The sequence below is a fragment of the Patagioenas fasciata genome, chromosome 8 (assembly GCF_037038585.1).
Source record: "Patagioenas fasciata isolate bPatFas1 chromosome 8, bPatFas1.hap1, whole genome shotgun sequence".
In the NCBI taxonomy this organism is placed as follows: domain Eukaryota; kingdom Metazoa; phylum Chordata; class Aves; order Columbiformes; family Columbidae; genus Patagioenas; species Patagioenas fasciata.
The window spans coordinates 18,532,043-18,555,029 of NC_092527.1; the positions used below are offsets into that span (position 1 = coordinate 18,532,043).

At 36.1% G+C, this 22,987-nt stretch overlaps 1 protein-coding gene across 34 annotated transcripts in view; it reads left to right on the forward strand.

The window, feature by feature from the left end:
- Positions 1 to 22,987, forward strand: part of KCNMA1 (potassium calcium-activated channel subfamily M alpha 1) — a 476,353-nt gene that overhangs the window by 352,329 nt on the left and 101,037 nt on the right. For all 34 annotated transcript variants that reach the window (XM_071811786.1, XM_071811785.1, XM_071811784.1 and 31 more), the window contains 2 exons: positions 10,083 to 10,169; positions 14,133 to 14,209. In XM_071811786.1, the coding sequence (XP_071667887.1) occupies positions 10,083 to 10,169; positions 14,133 to 14,209 (164 nt within the window). The remainder of the gene's footprint in view (positions 1 to 10,082; positions 10,170 to 14,132; positions 14,210 to 22,987) is intronic.

Sequence of the window (22,987 nt, forward strand, 5' to 3'; positions counted from 1 at the left end):
GTGAAGCACACAACTCCCACTGTGGGATTTGTGCACCTACCCTCACACTCCATTTTGAAACATACCCTGAAAAAAAAAATAGTGTCTCAAACTAATTTTGTAATTCTAATTCTATAGTTGTGTGAATGACATGGCACAGTTTAAAAGATCATTATGCTAACAGTAGTGCATTTCATCTGGGCATAGCATGAAACGATCTAATAGCTGGTTTTATTTAAAAATGTGGTAGCTATAGTCAGCAGTACCACATAGATAATGTATTAATAATACTCAAACAATACTATAACTTCCTGATTACTAGATGGTATTGCTGCTGTTTCAGTCGCACGGGGAATGGTACAGTACATCTACCACAAGGTTTAAAATGAAGTTATTACAGTTTTTGTCATTTGTTTAGTCAAAATTTTGCTGTTTGTGTTTCATTTAATTCAATGATTGATATTTTCTTTTTTTTTTTTTAGACAAGGATGATTGCAGTTACAAGGGTAGCCATAAATCTGAAAAACAAACAAACCAGCCAACAAAACAAACAAACAAAACCCAACCAAAAACCAAGGAAAAAACCCCACCACAACGAAAAACAACAAAACAAAACACCACCACCACCACAACAAAAAAGAGTTTTATTGGATCAGACATTTCATTGATGCAGGGATGAAATGTTTGATAGGTCTCTGATAATGGGATTAATCTCACCTAACTTTATCAATCTAAATATTATTAATAGATGTCTTGGAGCACAAGTCTTATGAGGAGCAGTTGAGGGAACTGGAGCTATTTAGCCTGAGAAAAAGAGGCTGAGGGGAGACCTTATTGCTGTCTACAACTACCTGAAAAGAGGTTGTAGCATGAAAGGTGTTGGACTCTTCTCCCAAGTAGCAAGGAGGTGGCCTCAAGTTGAGTCAAGGGAGGTTTACATTGGATATTAGAAAAAAAAAAATCTTCACAGAAAGAGTTGTCAGGCTTCCCAGGGAAGTGGTGGAGTCACCATCCCTGGAGGTGTTTGAAAGGTATTTAGACGAGGTTCTGAGAGACGTGGTTTAGTGGTAGAGTTAGGTTAGGATATGGTTTGGCTTAATGATCCTGAGAGTCTCTTCCACCTGAAACGATTCTATGATTCCATGATCTCCTTTTAATTATTGAAATTCATGCCATGATTTCAAGGAAAGAGAGAGACAGTTGCTGAAAGTAGCTTCCATTCTAAGACAGATAATGAGTTCCACCTTTAGTGCTGTCTAAAATTTAACCTTGACAATAAGAACAAATAAGGACATAACTGAGGCTACTGATAAGGAAAGTTCTTAAAAGAACTCTTCCAGTATGTGTCTCTAATGATTCTAGTTCTTAGTCTTTATATAGCACTGCTAAAATGTTGTCACCCTTGCCTATTTTCTGTGCTGTACTCGCTGGGCATCTCCGTATGCCTTAGTTTAGATCCTTTTACTGAACCTCTTCCATCTAAATAAGATTATTTCTCAGAAAAGACTGATGGTTATACAAATTCAAGCATCATCTACTGTATAAATGCTGGGTCTAGATTAAAAATTTAAAGTTATCTCCATTTACGACTTCAGCAGCAATGGAAGACAGCTCAGTTTCAAGATGTGCAAAGCAAATTGTGGAGCAATGCCATTTAGCAATAAATACATACAGTGTAACAATGGTTCAGACTCTAGTGCTGATTGGTTGTTTTTTTCAATGTAGTTCTCAGAGAAGATAACTAACTATTATAGAAAGCTACAGGAAATATCTCTGATCCATGTGGTCATGGATGGCTATGTCCTTTTCAGGAAAGACAAGCCAGCCAGGCATGGTGGTGGAGTTGCTCTTTATGTGAGAAAGCAACTACAATGTAGTGAGTATTGCCCAGGCACGGATGAAGAGTGAGTCGAGAATCTATGGGTGAAAGTTAAGGGGCAGGCTGACAAGGGTGATACTATCGTGGGTGTCTATTATAGACCACCAGATCAGGGTGAGGAAGTTGACGAGGCCTTCTACAGACAGCTGAGAGCAGCCTCACAATCACAGGCCCTGGTTGTGGTGGGGGATTTTAAATTCCCTGATGTTTGTTGGAAAGACTACTTGGCCAGCCAGCCACACTCTAGGAGGTTCCTCCAGTGCCTTGACGATAACTTTCTGATGCAAAGGGTGGAGGAGCCGACTTAGAAGAGGTACATTGCTGAACCTCATCCTTGTTAACAAGTAGGGTCTGGTTGAAGTGGTAAGGGTTGAGGGCTGCCTTGGTTGCAGCGACCATGTGATGGTGGAGTTCAGGATCTCATGTGGCAGGAGCAGGATAGCAAGCAGAGTTGCAACCCTGGATTTCATCAGGGCAAACTTTGGCCTTTTCAGGCAATTGCTAAGGGAAATCCCATGGGCAAGGCTGCTTGAAGGTAAAGGGGCCACAATAGTTTGTTAGTCTTCAGGGACTGTTTGTACTGGGCACAAGATCAGAGCATCCTGACATGTAGGAAGTCAAGAAAGGGAGCCAGGAGACCTGCGTGGTTAAACAAGGAACTGCTGGGTATGCTCAAGTGGAAGAAGAGAATTTATAGATCATGGAAGGAGAGGGAGAATATAAGGCTGTTGTCAGAGGGTGTAGAGAGGCAACTAGGAAAGCTAAGGCCTCCTTAGAATTAAACCTGCCGAGAGGGGTCAAGGACAACAGGAAGAGCTTTTTCCAATATGTGGCAGATAAAACTAACACCAGAGGCAATGTAGGCCCACTGATAAATGAGGTGGGTGCCCTGGTGACAGAAGATACAGAGAAAGCAGAGTTACTGAATGCCTTCTTTGTCTCTGTCTACTCTGCCGAAGGCTGTCCTGAGGAGCCCAGTACCGCTGAGGCCCCAGAGGAAGGCAGGACAATGGAGGAGCTTGCCTCGGTTGATGTGGACTGGGTTAGGGAGCAATTAGGCAATCTGTACATCCATAAATCCGTGGGTCCGGATGGGATGCACCCGTGGGTGCTGAGGAAGCTGGCTGAGGTCATTGCTGGACCGCTCTCCATAATCTTTGCCAAGTCTTGGGAAACGGGAGAGGTGCCTGAGGACTGGAGGAAAGCAAATGTCAGTCCAGTCTTCAAAAAGTGGAGGAAGGAGGACCCAGGTAACTATAGACTGGTCAGCTTCACCTCCATCCCTGGGAAACTGATGGAACGACTTATCCTTGGTACCATGTCAAGGCATATCAGGGATAAGAGGGTCATTAGGGGCAGTCAACATGGCTTCACCAAGAGGACGTTGTGCTTGACTAACCTCATTGACTTTTGTGAGAACGTAACAAGATGGATGGATGATGGCAGAGCAGTGGATGTGATCTACCTTGACTTGAGTAAGGCATTTGACACAGTCTCCCACAGCATCCTAATAGCTAAACAGAGGGAGTGCGGTCTGGATGACCGGGTAGAGAGGTGGACTGCAAACTGACTGAAGGGAAGAAGCCAGAGAGTCATGGTCAATGGGACAAAATCAAGTTGGGGGCCTGTATCTAGTGGAGTGTCTCAAGGGTCAGTACTGGGGCCTTTATTGTTCAATATATTCATCAATGATTTGCATGAGGGAAGAGAGCGTACTATCAGCAAGTTTGCTGATGACACAAAGCTGGGAGGAGTGGCTGACACGCCAGAAGGCTGTGCTGCCATCCAGAGACCTGGACAGGCTGGAGAGTTCGGCAAGGAAAAATTTAATGAAATACACCAAGGGCAAGTGTAGAGTATTGCATCTAGGTAGGAACAACCCCAGGTTCCAGTATAAGCTGGGGAATGACCTATTAGAGAGCAGCATAGGGGGAAGGGACCTGGGGGGCCTGGTGGACAACAGAATGACCATGAACCAGCACTGTGCCCTTGTGGCCAGGAAGGCCAATGGGGGTGCTTAGTAGGTCTAGAGAGGTCCTCCTTCCCCTCTACTCTGCCCTGGTGAGACCACATCTGGAATATTGTGTCCAGTTCTGGGCCCCTCAGTTCAAGAAGGACAAAGAACTGCTGGAGAAAGTCCAGCGTAGGGCAACAAAGATGATGGAGTGGAGCATCTCCCTTATGATGAAAGGCTGAGGGAGCTGGGTCTCTATATCCTGGAGGAGACTGAGGGGTGACCTCATTAATGTTTACAGATATATAAAGGGTAAGTGTCACGAGAATGGAGCCAGACTCTTCTCGGTGACAACCAATGATAGGACAAGGGGTAATGGGTTCAAACTGGAACACAAAAGGTTCCACTTAAATTTGAGAAGAAACTTCTCAGTAAGGGTGACAGAACACTGGAACAGGCTGCCCAGGGACGTTGTGGAGTCTCCTTCTCTGGAGACATTCAAAACCTGCCTGGACACCTTCCTGTGTAACCTCATCTGGGTGTTCCTGCTGAAGTTTTTGTATACTGAAAATTAAATAGAAAGAATGTTTTATGTATTCTAATAACATGGAAAGATATCAGCCATCAAACTTTCTAATGCTGTCTCCACCCAAGAAACATAATTTGAAGCTAACATGTAACATGTGTGATAATTGAAAGCAGGATAAAAATAAATATCACTGAACAGCAGAAATGAGTAAAAAATACATAGTTGTAAGGAATTAGTCCTGCTCCAAAGAGTCAGTTCACAAATTGTCTTACAGTTCAAACCTCCGACTATCAGATTCTCCATCAAATATCTTTAAGTTCAGCAAAATATGGAAGACCTACAATTCATAATCAAAACCTTAGCTCACTTTTAATGCTTCACGGGAAGGTAGAATAGGGTATTCCTTATCTAGGTCACAATATTACTATATTGTGCAGCCAGTCATCCATGCACTACCAAAAAGATATTGAACAGCCTCATGTTTTGTGGTAGTTTCAGGTAAATAGAAGTGAATGAACAGATACTTACATATAACTGTATTTTACTGAGGGAAGCATGTATACTTAAAATATCAGAAAGATATAATCTAGAGAGTCAATTGATCAAAATTAGCACATTGTCAAAGTTACTATCAGATATCTGTTCTCCACTGATATATGAAAAACTTCATCATATCTTATCTGAACTTTTCATTGAACAATCTATAGAAAGAGACCCATAAACGTTGTGATTTTGTTTTGTTTTGTTTTGTTTTGTTTTGTTTTTTAACGGCACATCTCAAGTGTGCACTAATTCCCATTTGTGCTTCACCTGCTTATATTTCAGCCAATCTGGAAACTCAGTTTCGTCTGTATAGCTGCTATTGTTCCTGATTCTTTCCTGAGCTTTAATTTTTCAATGCCAGGTTGGATGAGGCTTTGAGCAATCTGTTCTAGTGAAAAATATCCCTAACTGTGACAGGGAATCTTTAAAGGTCCCTTCCAACACAAACCGTTCTCTGATTCAGTCTGTGATTCTTGAGAGTACAACTGAATTCAGGGGTGATTTCTGCATTTTCAATGTGCGACATTTTTATTGCTCTTGGATGTGTGTGATCTCATATCTAGTCACCAAGTGAATCTAGTTTAGCAAATGGACTAACTTTTGTGAGGCATCCAAGAAGTGTGAAACAGAGGTTTCCAAGCTGCATATTGTGTTCCACAAGTGGCTTACGAATTATTTTATTATTATAGACTAATGGAACTACCTTCTCCTATGTTCATGCTGGTAAAGCGCATTAAATTTCTGTTAAACACATTAAATCATATTAAATTTACATGTATTCAGTTTACGTGGCAGTAATTGCCATGTGTTCTATATGTTTGTGCGTGAACAAGCAAGAAATTCTAAAGATAATCTGACGTGTGACCTGTGTCATGAAAAGCTTTGTCCTGAGGAATATATTTATGGAACTGGAATTGTTAAGGAAAATATGACTAAAAGTTTTTTGAGCTTGCTATTACGTGATTACTTTCTGAGGTAACCTGCACTAGAAATGTTACAAAATTATAAAATTTTATCAAGATCTTGAAAGCTTTTAAAGTATTTTGCTTGATTTCATGGCCTGAATTAGGGGATAAACATATACATATATTTTATGATAAAAACAGATATTTGGAAAAATCAGGGATATTATCTTCAACAACTTTTTTTTTTTTCGAATATGTGTCTCAGAATGCATAGAGATTAGCTATATATATCACTATTAAATGTAATGAGTTTCTGTCCTTTTTTTCCCCTTTTCCTACACCTTCCTATACCTGCAAAACTCCCTAACCTTTGAGATACATACGAATGAGACATTAGCTGAAGCTTTCTCTCTTACAACTCTGATTTACTTCGCCATGTACTTATCTTCTCAACTGTGAGGATATACAGGGTGTTTCAAAAAGATGGATCCAATTTCAAAGATATAGTGACTTCAAACTGGGTCCATCTTTTTGAAACACCCTGTATATGCATACTTTCATGAGCTGCTTAAATAGATACATACATCTCTAAATAACAGATGGATACATTCTTCTTGGTATACTCTTAGGCCTGTTTTATTTTTCTCTGTCGTCTTTGTTCCCTATATTCAGTTCTTTTAATTCAAAACATTTCCCTTGCTGTACATATTAGAGCGAGTGTTTATCAAAGCATAACTTTAGCTAATGACACTACAGGTCTCATAAGAAATAATTCAATTGCTGCTTTAATAAGCAGCATATTTAATAAATCCGTATAGGCCTTGTAGGAATTGCTCATTACTTTGCTCTGGTTAAATATCAACGCGTATAAAACCCCAAAGCTTTATGAACCTTTGTGGTAACTTTTTGCCAAGAGCAGTGATGGGGCAAATTAATTTTTATTCCCAACAGAAGATTTTGCTGCTGGGGTCATACTGCATTTACTACTATCACATCTATATTTTGTGGTTTTAAATACATTGTATTTGTGAAAAGAAGTATATGTGAACAAAGTATAAGATCTTACAAAAATAAAGTCTCTACACTGACCCATCTGAATTGATTTAATGTGTCTCAGAGAACCTTGAGATACAAAATCATGCTCACAGTACACCTTAAATCAGAAGTAACTAACTTAAGAGTATGTTCACTACTTCTTAAAAGAACTGCTTAATTTGCTTATTACTTTGTGAAATCTTACGTTCTGTGAGAAAGAGTGGACGTTTACATATCTAGTGATTGCCTCAGCTTGTGGAGTTAGGGTTGTCGAGTTTTTGGTAGGATTTTTTACTGCCTGGGTATGGTTTATTGATCTCCAAGAATGGGATGGGAGGGTGGAAAAAATGTGCCTATGTTAAGAAGTTCATCTATTTTGACTGCGAAGCTGTAATAGATCTGTGATTAAGGGCAAAGAATGAAATAAGGGCAAACAAAGTATTTTTCTTACAGAGCAGTACACATTTGTACCTAAGAAAAATAGCCAACCCTAACTATATTGCAAGTCTTCACATATTGTAGAAAGAACAATGTAGTAGAAATAAATGAGACTAGCATCTGTAGATTTTTGAGTTTAACAGCTAAATTCTCAGTATAATGGCAGATTAAGGATTAGCAGGCAAGGAAGAGGAAAGATGGAGACTGGAACACAGATGCAGTTTATGGACACGATAGGAAGTTTTGGCAGAAAGAGTTCAGCGAGTTAGGGGCAGAAGGGTTTTTTCGTGATTCTTGAGAGGTGCCTTATCTAGGCTCGTACAGGCTTGCAGGCTTAAGAGATCCCATTCTCAGCTTTTTTCTATGAGTGTACTGGTAAAATGTATGTCTCATCTCCCTTAGGAATGGCCTGTTAAAATATCTCTGTAGCAACTAGTAAGTGCTCTGTTGGATAAAGGGACAATAGTTTGTGCAGAGAATCTAAATTTTCCAACCAGTTTGTGACGTGAGTGACAGGTTTCATATAAAGAAATTAATGTGGGGTTATTTGGGCTTTTTTCCTCTCTGTTTTATTCCATTTTAAAACTTGTGAAATTGCATTTTAAAACTTCGGTAGGTAAATGTTTTGGTTGCAAGCTCAACCACTAAGCCCAAAGCGCTAACAAAAGAAATACCAGGCATGAAGTTTACCTGTGCAACTTTAATCCATCCCATTTATCTGTGTGCATAAGATAGGTGTTATTTACACTATTGCATTGCATTTTTTGCAGTACTACTGAAGCATGCTGTGGAGATGAATCTGCTTTCTGTGGCAGTGACTTCTGTTTTCTGTAGTTCTCCTCTGTTTTTTGTTGCAAAGCATAAAACTGTGAACAAAGGAAAAGGAAGGATGTCTGGCTAAATGTTTTCTTTGAGATATAATTTCTGTTCAAGCCTCTGCCACAGAATATCTGTATGAGAGTGAGCAAGTAATTTAAACCAAAACTTTTACAGATGACTTCTGATTAAGTGTTTATTATATTGGGAAAGAGAGGCTAGGTTTTTGGAAATGCTGAGCATTCTTACAGCAGAAGTACCTAGAAGGTGTACAGGGAGCTATGCAATGTTAAATACTTAAAAAAATGGCCTGTAGGCATCCCGAATTAATAACTACTATATCTCATAATGACTTAATCTCACATCTGTAAAATGGGATGATATTACACCTTCATTCTGCTTGTAAAATAACTTATGTATTTGTGAATCTTTTGCATACTATAGTGATGAACGCTGCAGAAAAACACATAAGAAAAATATGTTGATTTTAAGGAAAGATAAACTACATGAAGCCATGCTGGGAGTAATGGCAGTGAAACACCACTGAATGAAGTTCCCAATTGTGAGGAAAAAGTAGTTTGTCACTATTAACTTAAGAACTATATCATAACATCTCTATAATAGGGGCTGAATTATGGCTGCATGACCAACCTTTTAATTCTTAACACATGAATGCTTTATTCTGCAGCCTGGATATTCCTTTCATAGGATCTTGTGGGCATGTGTAATCACACAAAACAATGTGCTTGTTATAAAGCTTTCAGATATATTTTTTGTCACACTAATTTATTACTAACCTATAGATAATAAATAAAATCTTGAATAAGAGACCCATTTTCCCTTCTAACAATAACATGGAAGATTTTTTGCTTTCAGATTTTAGTGCCTGTCAAATTTTATGTCTGTTCAGAAATGTGCTTTATTTTTGTATATATATGCTAACCCAAAATCAGTTTTTGACAAATCCACAAGCATTTAAATTGCTGTTAGTCTTTATTTACTGTAAATTGTATATGTGTGCTGTTACTACATTTTGACTTAAAATGGCTAAGCTTTAAGAAAAGACAAAAAAGAGAGAATTTCTGACAAGTTTTACTAAGTTCTAGCAAATAAAAACTTAATTGTATTACACATTAATAAAACTTATCTGATAATATATTTACATCGATATCTATGTATTAATATTTAGCTTGATACTTTGCAAATTGCCTTACCTAAAATCTAGTGTTAAATTATTATGAAAATAAAAAAGATATTTCATAGAGAGACATGGAGTACCTCACTTCTTGATAGCAGTTTATAATTTCCTTCATCAAATTTAACTGAGCCTATTCTGTCAGTGTAGTTGGGTTACTTTTGTTCTCCCACAGCTGCATAGCAGTGTTTTAAAAATTTTCTATTCATTTTATGTTTTTTCAGCTATCGTGACTGGTTGTCTTGTACCATTCCCCTTAAGTGTATGTGTGTATTTATTATTTTAAATAATAACATTATATGTCCAGATAGGGGTCCCATTAACATCGTATTTCGCTAGAAACTGACAAAAAATTGCATCAAAGAGTTTAGCTTCATAAATGATATGTTGTTTTGTTACTGAGTGGTGGTTGCTGGTTCTTCTGTTTTCACCCTATTGTGATTTTTTCACCACTTTGCATGACAGAGCAAGAAAGCTGAAATGCTCAGCTTCACACATCATGTTTCTGAGAGGCTTAATTTCGTATAGTCTATATTTAATGCAAAAAGTAAGAAAACAGATGTAAACACTTAAATAATGTGACTATATACAGAGGCCTGTGACTGTCTCATACCTACGATTTTGTAAAGAGCATGCGAAACTGTTATTTGATTGGAAATTTCAAGGAAAAATGGCTTAAAATTTCCTTGCAGCCTTTCCTGACTAGTGGGTCCCCTATAACACAACCAAACAAAACTATTTTTGAACATTCATTTAAAAATAATTTAAACTTATGGTTTTGTTGTTTTTCTTCTTGTTTCACTGAGCAGTATTTTAATCAATCCTGGAAACCACGTCAAGATTCAAGAAGGTACATTAGGATTCTTCATTGCAAGTGATGCCAAAGAAGTAAAAAGGTAATTAATATATTTTTTATCTTTAAATTTGAACAAATAATAGTTAATTTCTGTTTATTTTGGTTTCTGGTTTTGTTGTTGTTTGTTTGGTTTTCTTGCTAAGTTTCATTTGTATCCATTTAAAGATTCTCAGGGGAACTAAGTTGGTTCTCTAGTGAACCAACCATGTGTGTATGCCATTTTCTTAAAATAACAATTTTACAGCAGATGTGGAAAGAAATGAAGAGAGTTTTTTGTCTGAGTCCTATTAGAAAATGTAAAATGTTTTGATTTGATTTCTCTATAATTAATTTGACTCAGTGAGCTACAGTTTTGTCAGAGTTTCAGGCTTAGAGTAGTTCTTATTTACATAGACTCCAGCAAATATTTGTTGTGAGCAAGCTACTGTATTCATTCAGTAACTGCATTAGCAGAACAATATTTATGTTACTGTCATTTTTCTTTACTGGAACTAAATACTCCATGGCCTCATAATAATAAATGAAACCACAATGGTGCAATATATCCCAGCCATGGTAGACAACTTCACTGGATTGTTGTACTTATCTGTATTAGATTTGGATTGAATGAAAAGGGGTTTTATGGTATTGTGTTTTGGACCAAACCTATGTATTCATATTTGTTAGGATAATAATATGCTTGGAATAAATAAGAGAGTAGTGTGAAAATATAATTTTTAAAATAAATAATTATTCAATGTCTATAAGTTTGTTGTTTTTTTAAAAGAACATTTGCAGCTGAATACTTCCTCATAATTTGTATTTTTTGTAAGTCATGCTATCAAGAATCTGATTTTTAATACATCCTATACTTAGAAGGTTAAAATATTCAAATTATAACCCTTACTAGGTCCTAATCTTTTTATGAATAAATTACAGTGAAAATAATGTTTAAGCAAGGCATGTTTGCCACAAATATTTAAAGAAAATCAAAACAGTGAAATCACCAAGAATTCTGTTTTCATCAAAAGGGTTTTTAACTAGGTGAAGCATATAAAACAGCACAGCAGAGCTTCTGTCCTCTCATACTTCTAGCACCATCTTTGGAGTATTTGCATCCAGCACTGCCTCAGGTTCACTGCCTTTCAGCATATAGTTCTTTTCCTCTCCATTGTTTTTCTCCATTTGAATATACAGAACCACCTTCACATTTCTGTACTGAGATGCTAGCTTTTTTCATTTATAAGGCATTTTACACTCTCCTATGAAATTATTTCAGACTCTAAGTAAAGATTACCTGGCCTGGCATTTTTGACAGGGAGAAGTTGACAGTTATTAGTGAGATTAGAGAAAACATACATCATTAATCTAGCATGTTGTATCTCATAGCAAGCCGAAACAAAATTCCCAATTTTGCCTTGCTTTTTGCAGAAGGCTTTCTTTAGAAACATGCAGCTTCCTTTATCACGTTTCTTAACTATCCAATGCAAAGCAAATGATTATCAAACGTGTTTCAACTAATAAAACAAATTATGTGAAATGCTGATTTCACCCTTTTGAGCTGTGAGTCAGACTCAGAAAATTGTTCTAAAATTGAAGTATTTTGGAGGGGAAAAAAAATGTTTTGTTTTTTTTTTTTTTTTTTTTTAATAAAGCAAAATTAAACATGTTATATGCCTGAAATTCAAAATAAGTTATTCTGGTTTTATGTTACATGCTAATGGAGAAAATTCAGCTCCTCTAAGCTAAATCTATTAATATTTATCAAATATGTATTCCACAATGAAATGTAACATGCAATATTCAATTACTTTTCTTGCTAGAATTCCTTTTGCATTTTTAGAATAATAGTCTCACATTAAAACAATTATACATCTAAAAATTATGTCTAGTTAATTAGCTTCATGTAAAACGTTGAGTGTTTAAATATAATAAAAACTATATGAATTGCATCTTCTTATTTTTTATTCATTTACGTGTTGGTATGAACATTAGAAATCCACTTAATTCAACCCAATTATAAAGAAGGATAATTTTATTACAGCAATCACTTCAGGCATTTACTTTTGACTTTTCAGATAGGATTTAAGGTACTTTTTAGGACACTTGTCTTCCAGTGGACTTCAGAAAAATAGTCTGTAGAAATCACCTGTGTCAAATTTGTGTAATGAAGTTTTGTGAGGGAAGATTTGTGATATTTTATTCTCATTAGCTTGGGAGGCACTTTGTTTTCTTTTTTTTTTTTTTTTTGTCGGAACGTGGATATTTTGAAGACCAGAAACTTTCTGCAGCGAAGTATACAAATGGTGAAGGTTTTTACATTTTGCTTATTGGATATAGTAAGACATTTTCACAGTCTGAAAGAGTCATCTTTCTGGAAGTTTCTTGGACAAATTAAGTCTGCTACATCTAGGACTTATATTTTCCATCAGTAGCTTGCATGCTCTCTTGATTTTAGAAATGTCAATGTCATAATTATTTGAATTAGGTATTCAGTTCATGTTTCTGAATGTTTGTTTTAATATAGTTCCACCTGTGGTGGACACTGTCTCCTTAATCTAAAAAAATTAGTAGTGATTGTCCTAGCTAAACTGCTAAATGCTGCATTTATTCAGAGGCTGTGTATTAATATGGGAGGGGGGTGTGTGTGTTTGCTTGTTTGCCTTTTTTTCTTTGTGGTGCTTTGTTTTTTGTTTGGTGTTTTTTGTTTGTTTGGTGTTTTTTTGTTTGCTCTTTGTTGTTGTTGTTGTTGGTTTTGTTTGTTTTTTAATTTTTGTATTTTGGTCTATAGATTGTTCTGTTCCACTGACCTCCATACTGTTGTAGCAATCCCGCCATCCTACCTTTACGAATAGTGCTGTCAGCAAAATCCATGCGTGGTTACAAAGTGGTGCCTTTGGTTCTTACTGCCAGTTTGCTTTGAGCAGTATGCAATGAGAGAGGGTTGTGAAGATAGGTATGGAGCTAACATATCCTGCATATGGATAAGTACAGGGAAATTTCAGCAGGCTAAAAAATATGTTTAATTCATTATGCCACCAAGAATAATGGTAAACAGTAACTGTCCAGTTAGAGGCCAGCTGTCTGATCTTCATGAAATGTGTCGCAGAAGCCTTACATGACATCTTGACTTGACAGGCATGATTAAAATTTCCTGTGGGCAGTCTGATGCATAGTTATTAAAATGAACTTTTGCTTTAATCTTGTATGATGTCAAATGTTTACCCTTTCTCACTTCCATAGTTCTCCTTGTGCTTCACCTAGTGGTGAGCCATTTGATACAACAGTAGAAGTCCATAACCAAAAACATTAAATGGAAGCCTAGGTGGTTCACCTTGCTAATTGCATATTTTTGTTTGAAATTTTGGCTTTTATCTGTTCAAAACCAAGATGCTTCTGCTCTGTTTGGATATAAAAACCAAAAAAATAGTCTGAATCAAGATTATTTCAGTTCTTTCATTTAAATGTTCCTTTAGGAACTTACTTTTAGTGGATTTTTCCCTTTCTGGTTTTGGTTGTGGTTTGGTTTTGTAAATAACATATCTGATGTTGTTGTGATGTTGATTTCATGGCAATCTCTCGTTGTATTCAAAATGAAGTTCTGTGTGTGACCAGTCTGAAAAAATGGCCCAGGGTGCTAGAAAATCTTTACCCAAAAAGAAAAAAAAATTAAAAATCTGGTATATCCAATAAGAAAAGACAATTCATTATATATATATTTTATTCATTGAATTCTGTTTTTTCTAAGATGAAAGACAAATGAACTGATACACTGTGTTCTCCCAATTAATTTTCAAATAAAAGTATATTAAAAGAAACACTAATTTGAAGTCATATGTTTGAGATTAATGGTCTTTCTTGCAGCAAATATTTCCCACTCTAAATGTTTAAACCTTTTCAAAGATTAGAGGAAATTAGTGCTGGCTTGTTTTGTTAATTTGGCACTGCAACAAGAGGAAATGTGGGACTAATTTCATTGGTATAGATTAAGAAATGTGTCAGTTTTTCCATTCTGTCTCTCTAGGGCATTTTTTTACTGCAAGGCCTGTCATGATGACATCACGGATCCCAAAAGGATAAAAAAATGTGGCTGCAAACGGCGTAAGTAATATTTTTATCACTCCCTTGCTCTCCTTTTCATGAACTGAAGAATATCTGTATATGCATTTCCATGTTTTACACCATGGTACAAAAAAGCTAAGAAATAAATGCACAGCAACATAGTAAGTTCTATTTGCATTTCTGAAGTACATATATTTTTGTTACATTTTACACCTGTTTCTTCATTAAAAATTCCATTAGAGTCCAAAGCTAACAAAACCTTAAAAATTAAATCAAACTAGATCTAATTGTGAAAGTTTCTGAGTTAAGAATGAGCTAACAGTGATATTCTGCTCTCATTTGTACCTTGTGAAAATCCAGTAATTTGAATAATTTTCTGTAAAGAACTTCTGTCTGTCTTACTGAACATGATTCTATAAAAGAAGAAACTAGGGAATATAATTCCATCATATAAATATTAAAATAAAGCGTTATTGAAATAAAGTGTCAGTTTTACTGGAGGATGGGATTGTCTGAAGAAATTAAATATTAGTGCCTCTTACATATATCCTTTTAGAAGATTCTGTAGTTGAAATGCTAGTATTTGGTTTAGTTAAATTCATAGGTCTACTCTTTAAATTGTTTGGAAAATTTCACATGAAGAAGTAATTGAGTTTTGGAATTGAGATCAGGCTTTGCCTCTGTATTTTTATAAATATATAGAAATTAGTATTTTATCCATATACACTTTGTACGAACTATCACAACCACATTTGGCCAAATGTGTGTCTGACCCATGTGCATTTGCAATATTGATATCAAAAGGATTTAGGGACTCATTTCTCAGTGGATAGCTGAATATTTATGTGCATTCCATGGTATTCTGCCATGAAAAAGATCATTCAGTTCAAAAGTACTGATTAGGTAAATTGTAAGATCTCAGAAAAGTTTGATCATGTCTATTTTACCACTACTTTTAAAAGGGAATAAAGTCTTATTTATAGATTCAGTCATAGTGTTATCACTGCACTGTCTTAGAGGACTGGACCTTCTCTGCCTTTAAGGGGTGCCTGAAATTAATGAATTCTTGAAGATGATTTTTTTTTTAAAGTTTTTAAAGAAACTCCTCTCCTCACAAAAATCAGGAGTGTGGATCAAAGTAGGAAAAGTGAGAGAAAGCTGAAACACTGACAGAAAATGATATTTATACTCCCAGTAGCCACAAGGAGAGCAAAGCACATGGAAAGCATGCCTGATGTGGAAGGAATGTATGCATTGCCTAACATATTGGAAGAAAATTGTTCGAGAACAGTTTATCCATGTGAGAATGTGAACTTAGAACTGCTGCCAAAGCCAATGAGGCTGCCGAGTAAGTTCTGGTAAAGCCAGTTACAGATGCCTAGAGGTGCCTGTAACTTCAAACCCAATCTGTTTTCCAAATTACTCCGCAGTTAAAGAGAAATACGTTACCTGTTTAATTTTATCTGATGTTGTCAAAAAAGACCTATTTTATTTGCATTTGCTTCTCTACTTCTCCTTCACAGTGTATGCTTTTCACATGTGCTGATCAAAATAAATAAATAAATTCCTAAAGATCTGTCATTTTAATGTGAGATCCACGCTTTTTGTTGAAATCTGTTAGGATATAGGAATCAGGAATTCACAGTATAAAGGGCAAGAGCCCAATATTATACAATAATTGTAAACTCCTCAGTACTAGGAAACCAGTGAGAAAACAGAGTATCCCGTGACCCAGTTGACACAGTGGATATATTACCAGCAGTAGGGCCATGGAGAGGTGAGAGTGACAACTTCTGTGTGCAGCACTAGGAAGTGTTCCAAATGGCATGGTCACATGTATCAGTCCAGTAAATGAAAGGGTGTTGGATAGATGAAGAAACAAAATGATGGGTTTAGTGAGGCTGAAGGAGGTATCTGTCAGAGCTGCTGCAGTGAGCACTGAACACTAAGGAGGGAACCCTCTGAGTCAAGTGAAAAACAAAAAAAAAGGTCAGTGTGAGTAAAATCTGAAATTTCTCTTTCATTGTCTCGCCTCTCTCCCTCCCCGCATTTGCCCTCTCCCCTCTCCTTTCCGACATACACACAGGTGTGATCACAGACACCATGATAGCTGGCAGCTCTCAGTACAGCTGAAAGCAACTTCCACTTAGGAGCATGCTCACAATTGTTAAGCATAAAGCAATTGCTTTGCTTTTAAGTTCTGTCAATCAGCAAAGGAAAAATTCCAACAGTAATTAGTGATTTTTTGGTCTCTCAAATTTTGATAACAATCTTGAGATCCCTTTTATGGGACCTGATTCTCTTTTAAAGGTAAGTCCTTAGTACAGTCTATTATTCACACAAAATGCCTTAGCTTTCAAATAGCTAATGACTTTTGAAAATCTTAACTATGTTATCCATCTGTAGGCTACACAAATCATTGGTCTTAACACTGAAGTTTAACCAAAACAATGCATAAACTAAGAAAACTCTTTCCCTATTGAATTAGGAAACTGTTAACTAATCTGTCAACAGCTAATATGTCAATTTGATTTTCAATGACATTTCAAATAGTCACATATGCGTATATGTAGTCCTATACGATAAATATATTTTTTAATTAGTGAGTAACACATCAATTAGAGGCAGCTGAATGCAGAAAATATGTAAGATGAAATGAAAGGTTGCATGTAAAAATACTGACATATTCAGGTGAATTAAATGTGAAAGAATATCTTTATGTGGAAAACTTAATCATGGTAGCATTAATTAATGCAGCTTCCTGTGACACTTGACACATTCTTTAAATAATGTATCTGAGGTTGCACATCGATTTGGATACCATCTGAACATTATCTTGTGGTGTTGCTGGGGTCTAAACGTGAGTCTGACCTACATAGTTATTCGTCCAAACCTGTTAGGCCTAATATTAATAATTCAGAGCAGATCAGTATGTTTCCACATGGCCAGGGATAATTAAAGTAACCTTGCTTTCTTTTGCAGTTTCTTTGCCATCCCTTTCTTCTTACCTGTCCCACTTCCTGAATAACACATGAAGGCTAATGTCACATTGTCCAGAAAAATGCTTGTGTGGAAATTTTATTCTCAGATTGTCAATATTTTTTAAAATGTTTTCAATCTCTTTCCTATTCCCTTTAACGGTAGTTTTTGCAGCAAGAGGCCAAATACATGTATATATTTATATAAAATGCAACCACGTTGGAATGAAATCTCTAAACTGGATGACCTCCTACTCCTGTTTCTTTCATTTTGTGCAACAGCTATGGTCTAATTCTCTATATATTTTTTCCAGTGACAGTGCTTGCTGTGAACAGTGGGGGTTGCACCCCAGAGGGGACATATCGTGTGTACGTTGATGTGTTTGAAGGAATTTCTTGTAATCTATGACAATTGACAAACTTTTGATTTATTTTTCCTCTTGCTGCCTTGGAACACGGCCCCTACTATATTTTAACTGCACACTGATAGTGATCTATTGTGAGTAAAAATGGGTTCCCTGTAGCCCAGAGTGCGGTCCAACCTGTCTTTCTCTAGCAGAGAGTATTTTTGTTCAGTATTTTGGTTCTTTTCTTTATTTATGTTGCATGTAGCAGTGACGTCATACCCACAAGTTTCTCATCGTTTACACCCACGGAGATTAGGGTGACGTTGAAGAAAATACAGCAGTTTTCCCCTCTTCCACAATTTTGCCCCTTTTTTTCCCACAACCTTATTTTTTGTCCCTATTTGAAAATGAGGTTTTAGCAATGGCATTTCCTTGAAATTATTCTATCAATATCTCGTGAATTTTTAGGGTGATCAGGCTGGGATAATTGCTACTATAGCACTGTTTGCCTGGTTAAGTGCAATTCATAGTCAGACCCATGTTCAATGTTATTGTACTTTGTCTTTTCCATTGCATAGCTGACACAAAGAGCAACACAGCAATGTTTTACTGTCCTTATCTGCCTTTCTCCTCATTAAAAAAAAAAAAAAAAAAGGGGTAAATCCACACAATGAATTAAATGTGAGGCCAACTTCTAATGTATAAACCTACAGATATGTTCAACAGGAAAAAAACTACAGTGATTATTTTCCCCAGATTGCTTGCTTTGAAATTAGTTACATGAGTAGAGCCACACTGAGTTTTCAGGACCTAAGCTGTGAAGTTTTACTTTTTTATTTATATATAGAATAAAAACTTTATAGACCACTTCATGTCAATCTAAGTCATACCACTTTAAAGAGTACAGAACCTATGAAGGCTCTCATCAGCCACTTTTAGTGTATACAGTCATATTAATTTAAACAAACACAGCATTTGGGACATGGAAATAAAATTGCTGCTTAGAAATACAAGCACTGCAAAGAGTTGTACTGGTTGTACGGAAGCTCTGGGATTATATGGGCTTGTTCTTTCAACATCAAGAGGGATCATAAATTTCATGGCTGCAGTGAGGCATCACTGTACCAGATTGAGACTGCTAACCATACTGTATAACTGCAGGTATTCTAAATTAGTGAGACTATGAGACTTCCAGTGTTTCAACAGATATTCCAAATTTATTGTGTGATAACACTTCAGGTCTTAATCAGGATTGAGATATTTTTTCCCCTCTCAGCTGTATACACCATAGAATCTTGCGAAGAATCAAATAAAAGTTGACACTCCTGGAGCTGCATGATAAAGTGATAGCCATCTTGGAATCGTGATGGGCTTCATTATGATTATAATTATTTACTATTTATCTTATTGTGGTGCCTGCAAACTACACTAAAAGATTGAGATCCTGTTGTGGTAGAAAGCATTCAAATGGAGAGCAGAAATTTCTCCAAACATCTATTTTCAGCCAGTAGAATGACACAGCAGAAGGATTGGGAGCACAGAAAAGTAGATTGTGAAACAGGTCAGCATGATAAGAATCAATACTTAATAAGAAACCAGAGAGAAACTAATCTATATGGATAAAATGATGAATCCTATTGACTTTGAGGCAAAATACTGGAAGTAATTTGAATTTATTTGAGGCAATGTATTTGTTTTAAATATGTTTCTATGTTGAGACCTTTATGGACTAGAGAAATTAGTTTAAATAGTAATAAATAAACAAATAAGAGACCTCTTCATGCTAAGAGAGTATTAAAACAGAAAAGGTCACATAGCTCAGACTTGTTTTTTTTTTTTCCATTTCCCGAATAGCTTCAGTTTGTTCAGAAATGCAGTTAGCTTTGAGAGTGTGCTGGCTGAGAGTCTTTTTTAAGGTAATGAAGGAAAGGTCATGATCAGATTTGAAAATGTAACTGGTCTATAATGAACTGGTCTATAAATGTGCCATTACTTCAAAACCTGTGAGTCATTCTTATAGTTACAAAAAATAGGGTAAAATGTCCACTCAGGTCACCTGCTGTCTCTACAGTTTCAATGAAGAACAGCAGCGTGTGAATTTTAGCAAACAACCAAACAGTTGCCTTTGACTGCAAAAATTGCAAGATAATGAACAAGCTGTCTTGGTGGTCTTGAAGTTGTTCTGCAAAAATTAAATAATAGAGAGAGAGCTTTGTCTGCTATGTTAAGAGAAAATAAATTCTCACAAACAGTATAAGCTGCTGTATTTTTCAGGAAACTAAAATTGTGTTGGGAGAAGTCCTTTCAATATTTCAGTCTCATGATACTAACAAGCATAGCTGAAAGGCGATCAAATCAGTCTGGTCGTCCTTTAATGCTACTGCTATTTGACTCACAGTGTGGATCATGAGAACTTGATGAATTGAAATGACACTGTATGCATTTCAATTCTTAAGTGTAGCGAGACCTTTTTTACCATTTGCTGGTCAAGAAACCCTCAGTTATTCTTAACCAGCTGTTGTCTCATAGAGATCCACTAGATGTCCTCGGAGATCTACTTTTGATTGGTGTGGCGGTCACAAGCAAAACGGCTATAGTGATGGGTGGAATACGAGGACTGTGTAACTGTATGGTTTAAAAAACCAAACCAGCAACAACAAACCTCAACAAAAATGAGGAGATACTTGGTTCTGCTTGCTTAAAAAATTAAGGAGCTATTCCTTGACATCTTAGGTAGAGAATAATCTGCAGTTTCCTTTGCTTATTTTTGCAGCTGGAAATATTTCCCATTACTGTTTGTGAACTCTTAAGTAACATCTCAGATCCAGACAATCTAGAAATTCAGACTGGGCTTTTTGAGTTTCTGATTTCAGAAAGCAAGGCATTGCTAGAAGCTTAGACATGTAAGGCACATTCCTTCCTTATTAGAACGGAAGGCTATTGCCTTCTGAGAAAAAAAATGGCAACAGTAACAACAAAAAAAGTTTTTAGAAGTATTTCTTTACCTTACAAATAATTGACAGAAATTTTGCTTTCTTTTAACAAATCAGAAAATGATTAGTTCTTATATTCCTTGTTTTATCAGTAAATTAAGTAGTCAAGTAGTCTGGTTTCCATGTCCATGATAACTTCCCGTGAAATTTTTACTAATTCAAAATACTAATTCAAATACTGTGGTATTGTCATCATACTAACTAGAAGGATCTGTTCTTCGTTTTTGTCCATTTATTAGGCAATTGAAAATAGGGAAGTAATTTCCTTTATGTCCCAACTTATATTTTCACTATTTGCAAGTAACAGATCTATTCAACATCCATAACATTTCTATGAATAGAAACTAGTTGATTATCGCGCAGGTGCTGTAGGTGTCAAATGAAGTTAACACCCGCCCGGAGGCTGTTCTTAAAGTCCCCCTGTCTCTCTGATGATTCCCATTTTTTTGTTACTGTTTATGGAAGTTTTATAGGAAATGGTATGTGTGTGGCTGAACCATTAAAAATCATTTTTGTCTCGTCTTTGACCTTGTCACTAGTCATCCCTACTAATAATCTGTGTTTTGTTTTATTTAAAAGAGAATAAGTATTGTATTTGGTATGAATGTAACAATGACTGTATAAAAGGAATGAAGAGTAATAGCATGTTTTCTTTTCAAAATATATTGCTCTGATATGCAGTTGCTTATATACTAGTTGAAACCCTTATAGCAAGTCCTTTCTGCTACTTGTATTTCCAGGTCCAAGCCTGTTTCCTGCATGTTGATGATGTGAAATATTAAAATGATGCATGATATCCAGAACGACTGATAATAATAGTTAAAAACAGTCCCTGAAAGGGTATTGCTTTGGGGAAGTGCCATGGAGTCCTTCCCCCATTGAACAGAAGTGCTTAAATTTCCCACTTCATTGGTTTAAGTCTGATGAAAATGCTACAAAAAGTTTTCCTTCCCAACCCTGTTTGCCCTTAAGGATGACTTCTTTTAATTTTCATAAATGTGTCCTATCCTATTATTGACTGTTGACAAGATATGGCTATAAGTAAATGAAAAACAGGGACTGTTACTAACCAGTGACATAGAAGTTGAGAATTTCTGAGCAGTGTGTTTTGCTACAGCATTTGATTAGAAAAAGTCCTTCAAAACAGCTATAATTAAAACAAAATGGGCCTGCCTTTTATTTCACCTACTGTTAGTGTGTCTCACAAATGCCCTTTATTTTTCTTTCATTTCCTTAAAGTGAAAATAATGAATTAGGCATAATGGAAAGACTTCTACATTTTTTAAACATATTTCACTTTTCTTTTGCTACCCAACTTTTCAATTTTAAAGAATGTGTTGGGAAGAGGAGGGAAACCATGGGAAAACAAATGCTGTTTTGAATTTTCTGTTTAGTTTGAATGTGTATGCAACAAAAGCTGCAGTGGAAAACTTCTTACTAAAAGCCAAGCTCTGAGGAATGATGTACCGTGCAATGAACAAGCCTGATGCTGCATGATGACTTTCTGACCAGCTGTAAGATAACTCTACTAGGATGCTAAAAGAACATGGCATTAGTCATGTGAGCAAAGTTTTAGAGGAATGGAGTCGCTGCTGAAGAGATCACTCATTCATCTCCCTCAATGCCTGTTTTCCACAATCATAATGTTACCCTTGCTTGACAAGTATACTGTATGGCAAGTCATCAAGGCCTTAGAACAGGACTTGACCCATTTGAGTGGTTTCAATCCCTCTTCCCTGGTGACTGTGGCTCTAAGAAACTGGAAAAAAAAATGAGAAATAATTTTAAATTTAATGTCATTACCATAATGCAAAAAAGACATCCTAAACTGAAGGTACAGGCCAGAGAAACATTACCTTTTTTCTGCATTTGCTTTTAAGGTTTTGTTTTTGCCTGTCAGTGTTCTGTTTTGTTTTTAGTATAATTGAGTCAGTTCAATCTAAACCATTACCAAAAGTGTTGGTTCAGTGCAACATGTGAAACAATCTAAGTGGCCTTTGCATTTCTTCAGATTTAAATGTACCGGTGATTCAGGCAAGTGGTGTAATTGCACGATGGTAGTTAATCATATATTTATAAAATAGGATGCTATATATACAAAGGGACGTTCCCATGCCTAAAAAACCAAGAAATGTTCTGTTCTAACCTAGGACTCCTTTTGGAATTAGCCCCTAATTCTACATTGTCATTTGGTGCTTGATCTACCTTTGAATCCAGAGCAGAAAACATGCCAAGAATTGGTTCAGCATGTTTCAGTGGACCAATGCTCTGTGTGCTTTTGGTGATGCCTTATTTGTGAACTGATTTTAATGTCAAGCATATTTGCCATTATTAGTTGTGTCTCTTATATGGGCAAATTTTGGTATTTTGTCAAGAGTTAATTTTAATTCCTGAAGATATAATGTAAATTAAGTAAATTTTTCAGAAAATTTTATTAACATCTTGTAATTCTTCAATAATGTGTGATCTATTACAATAAGAGGGTTCCCTGGCACAGTT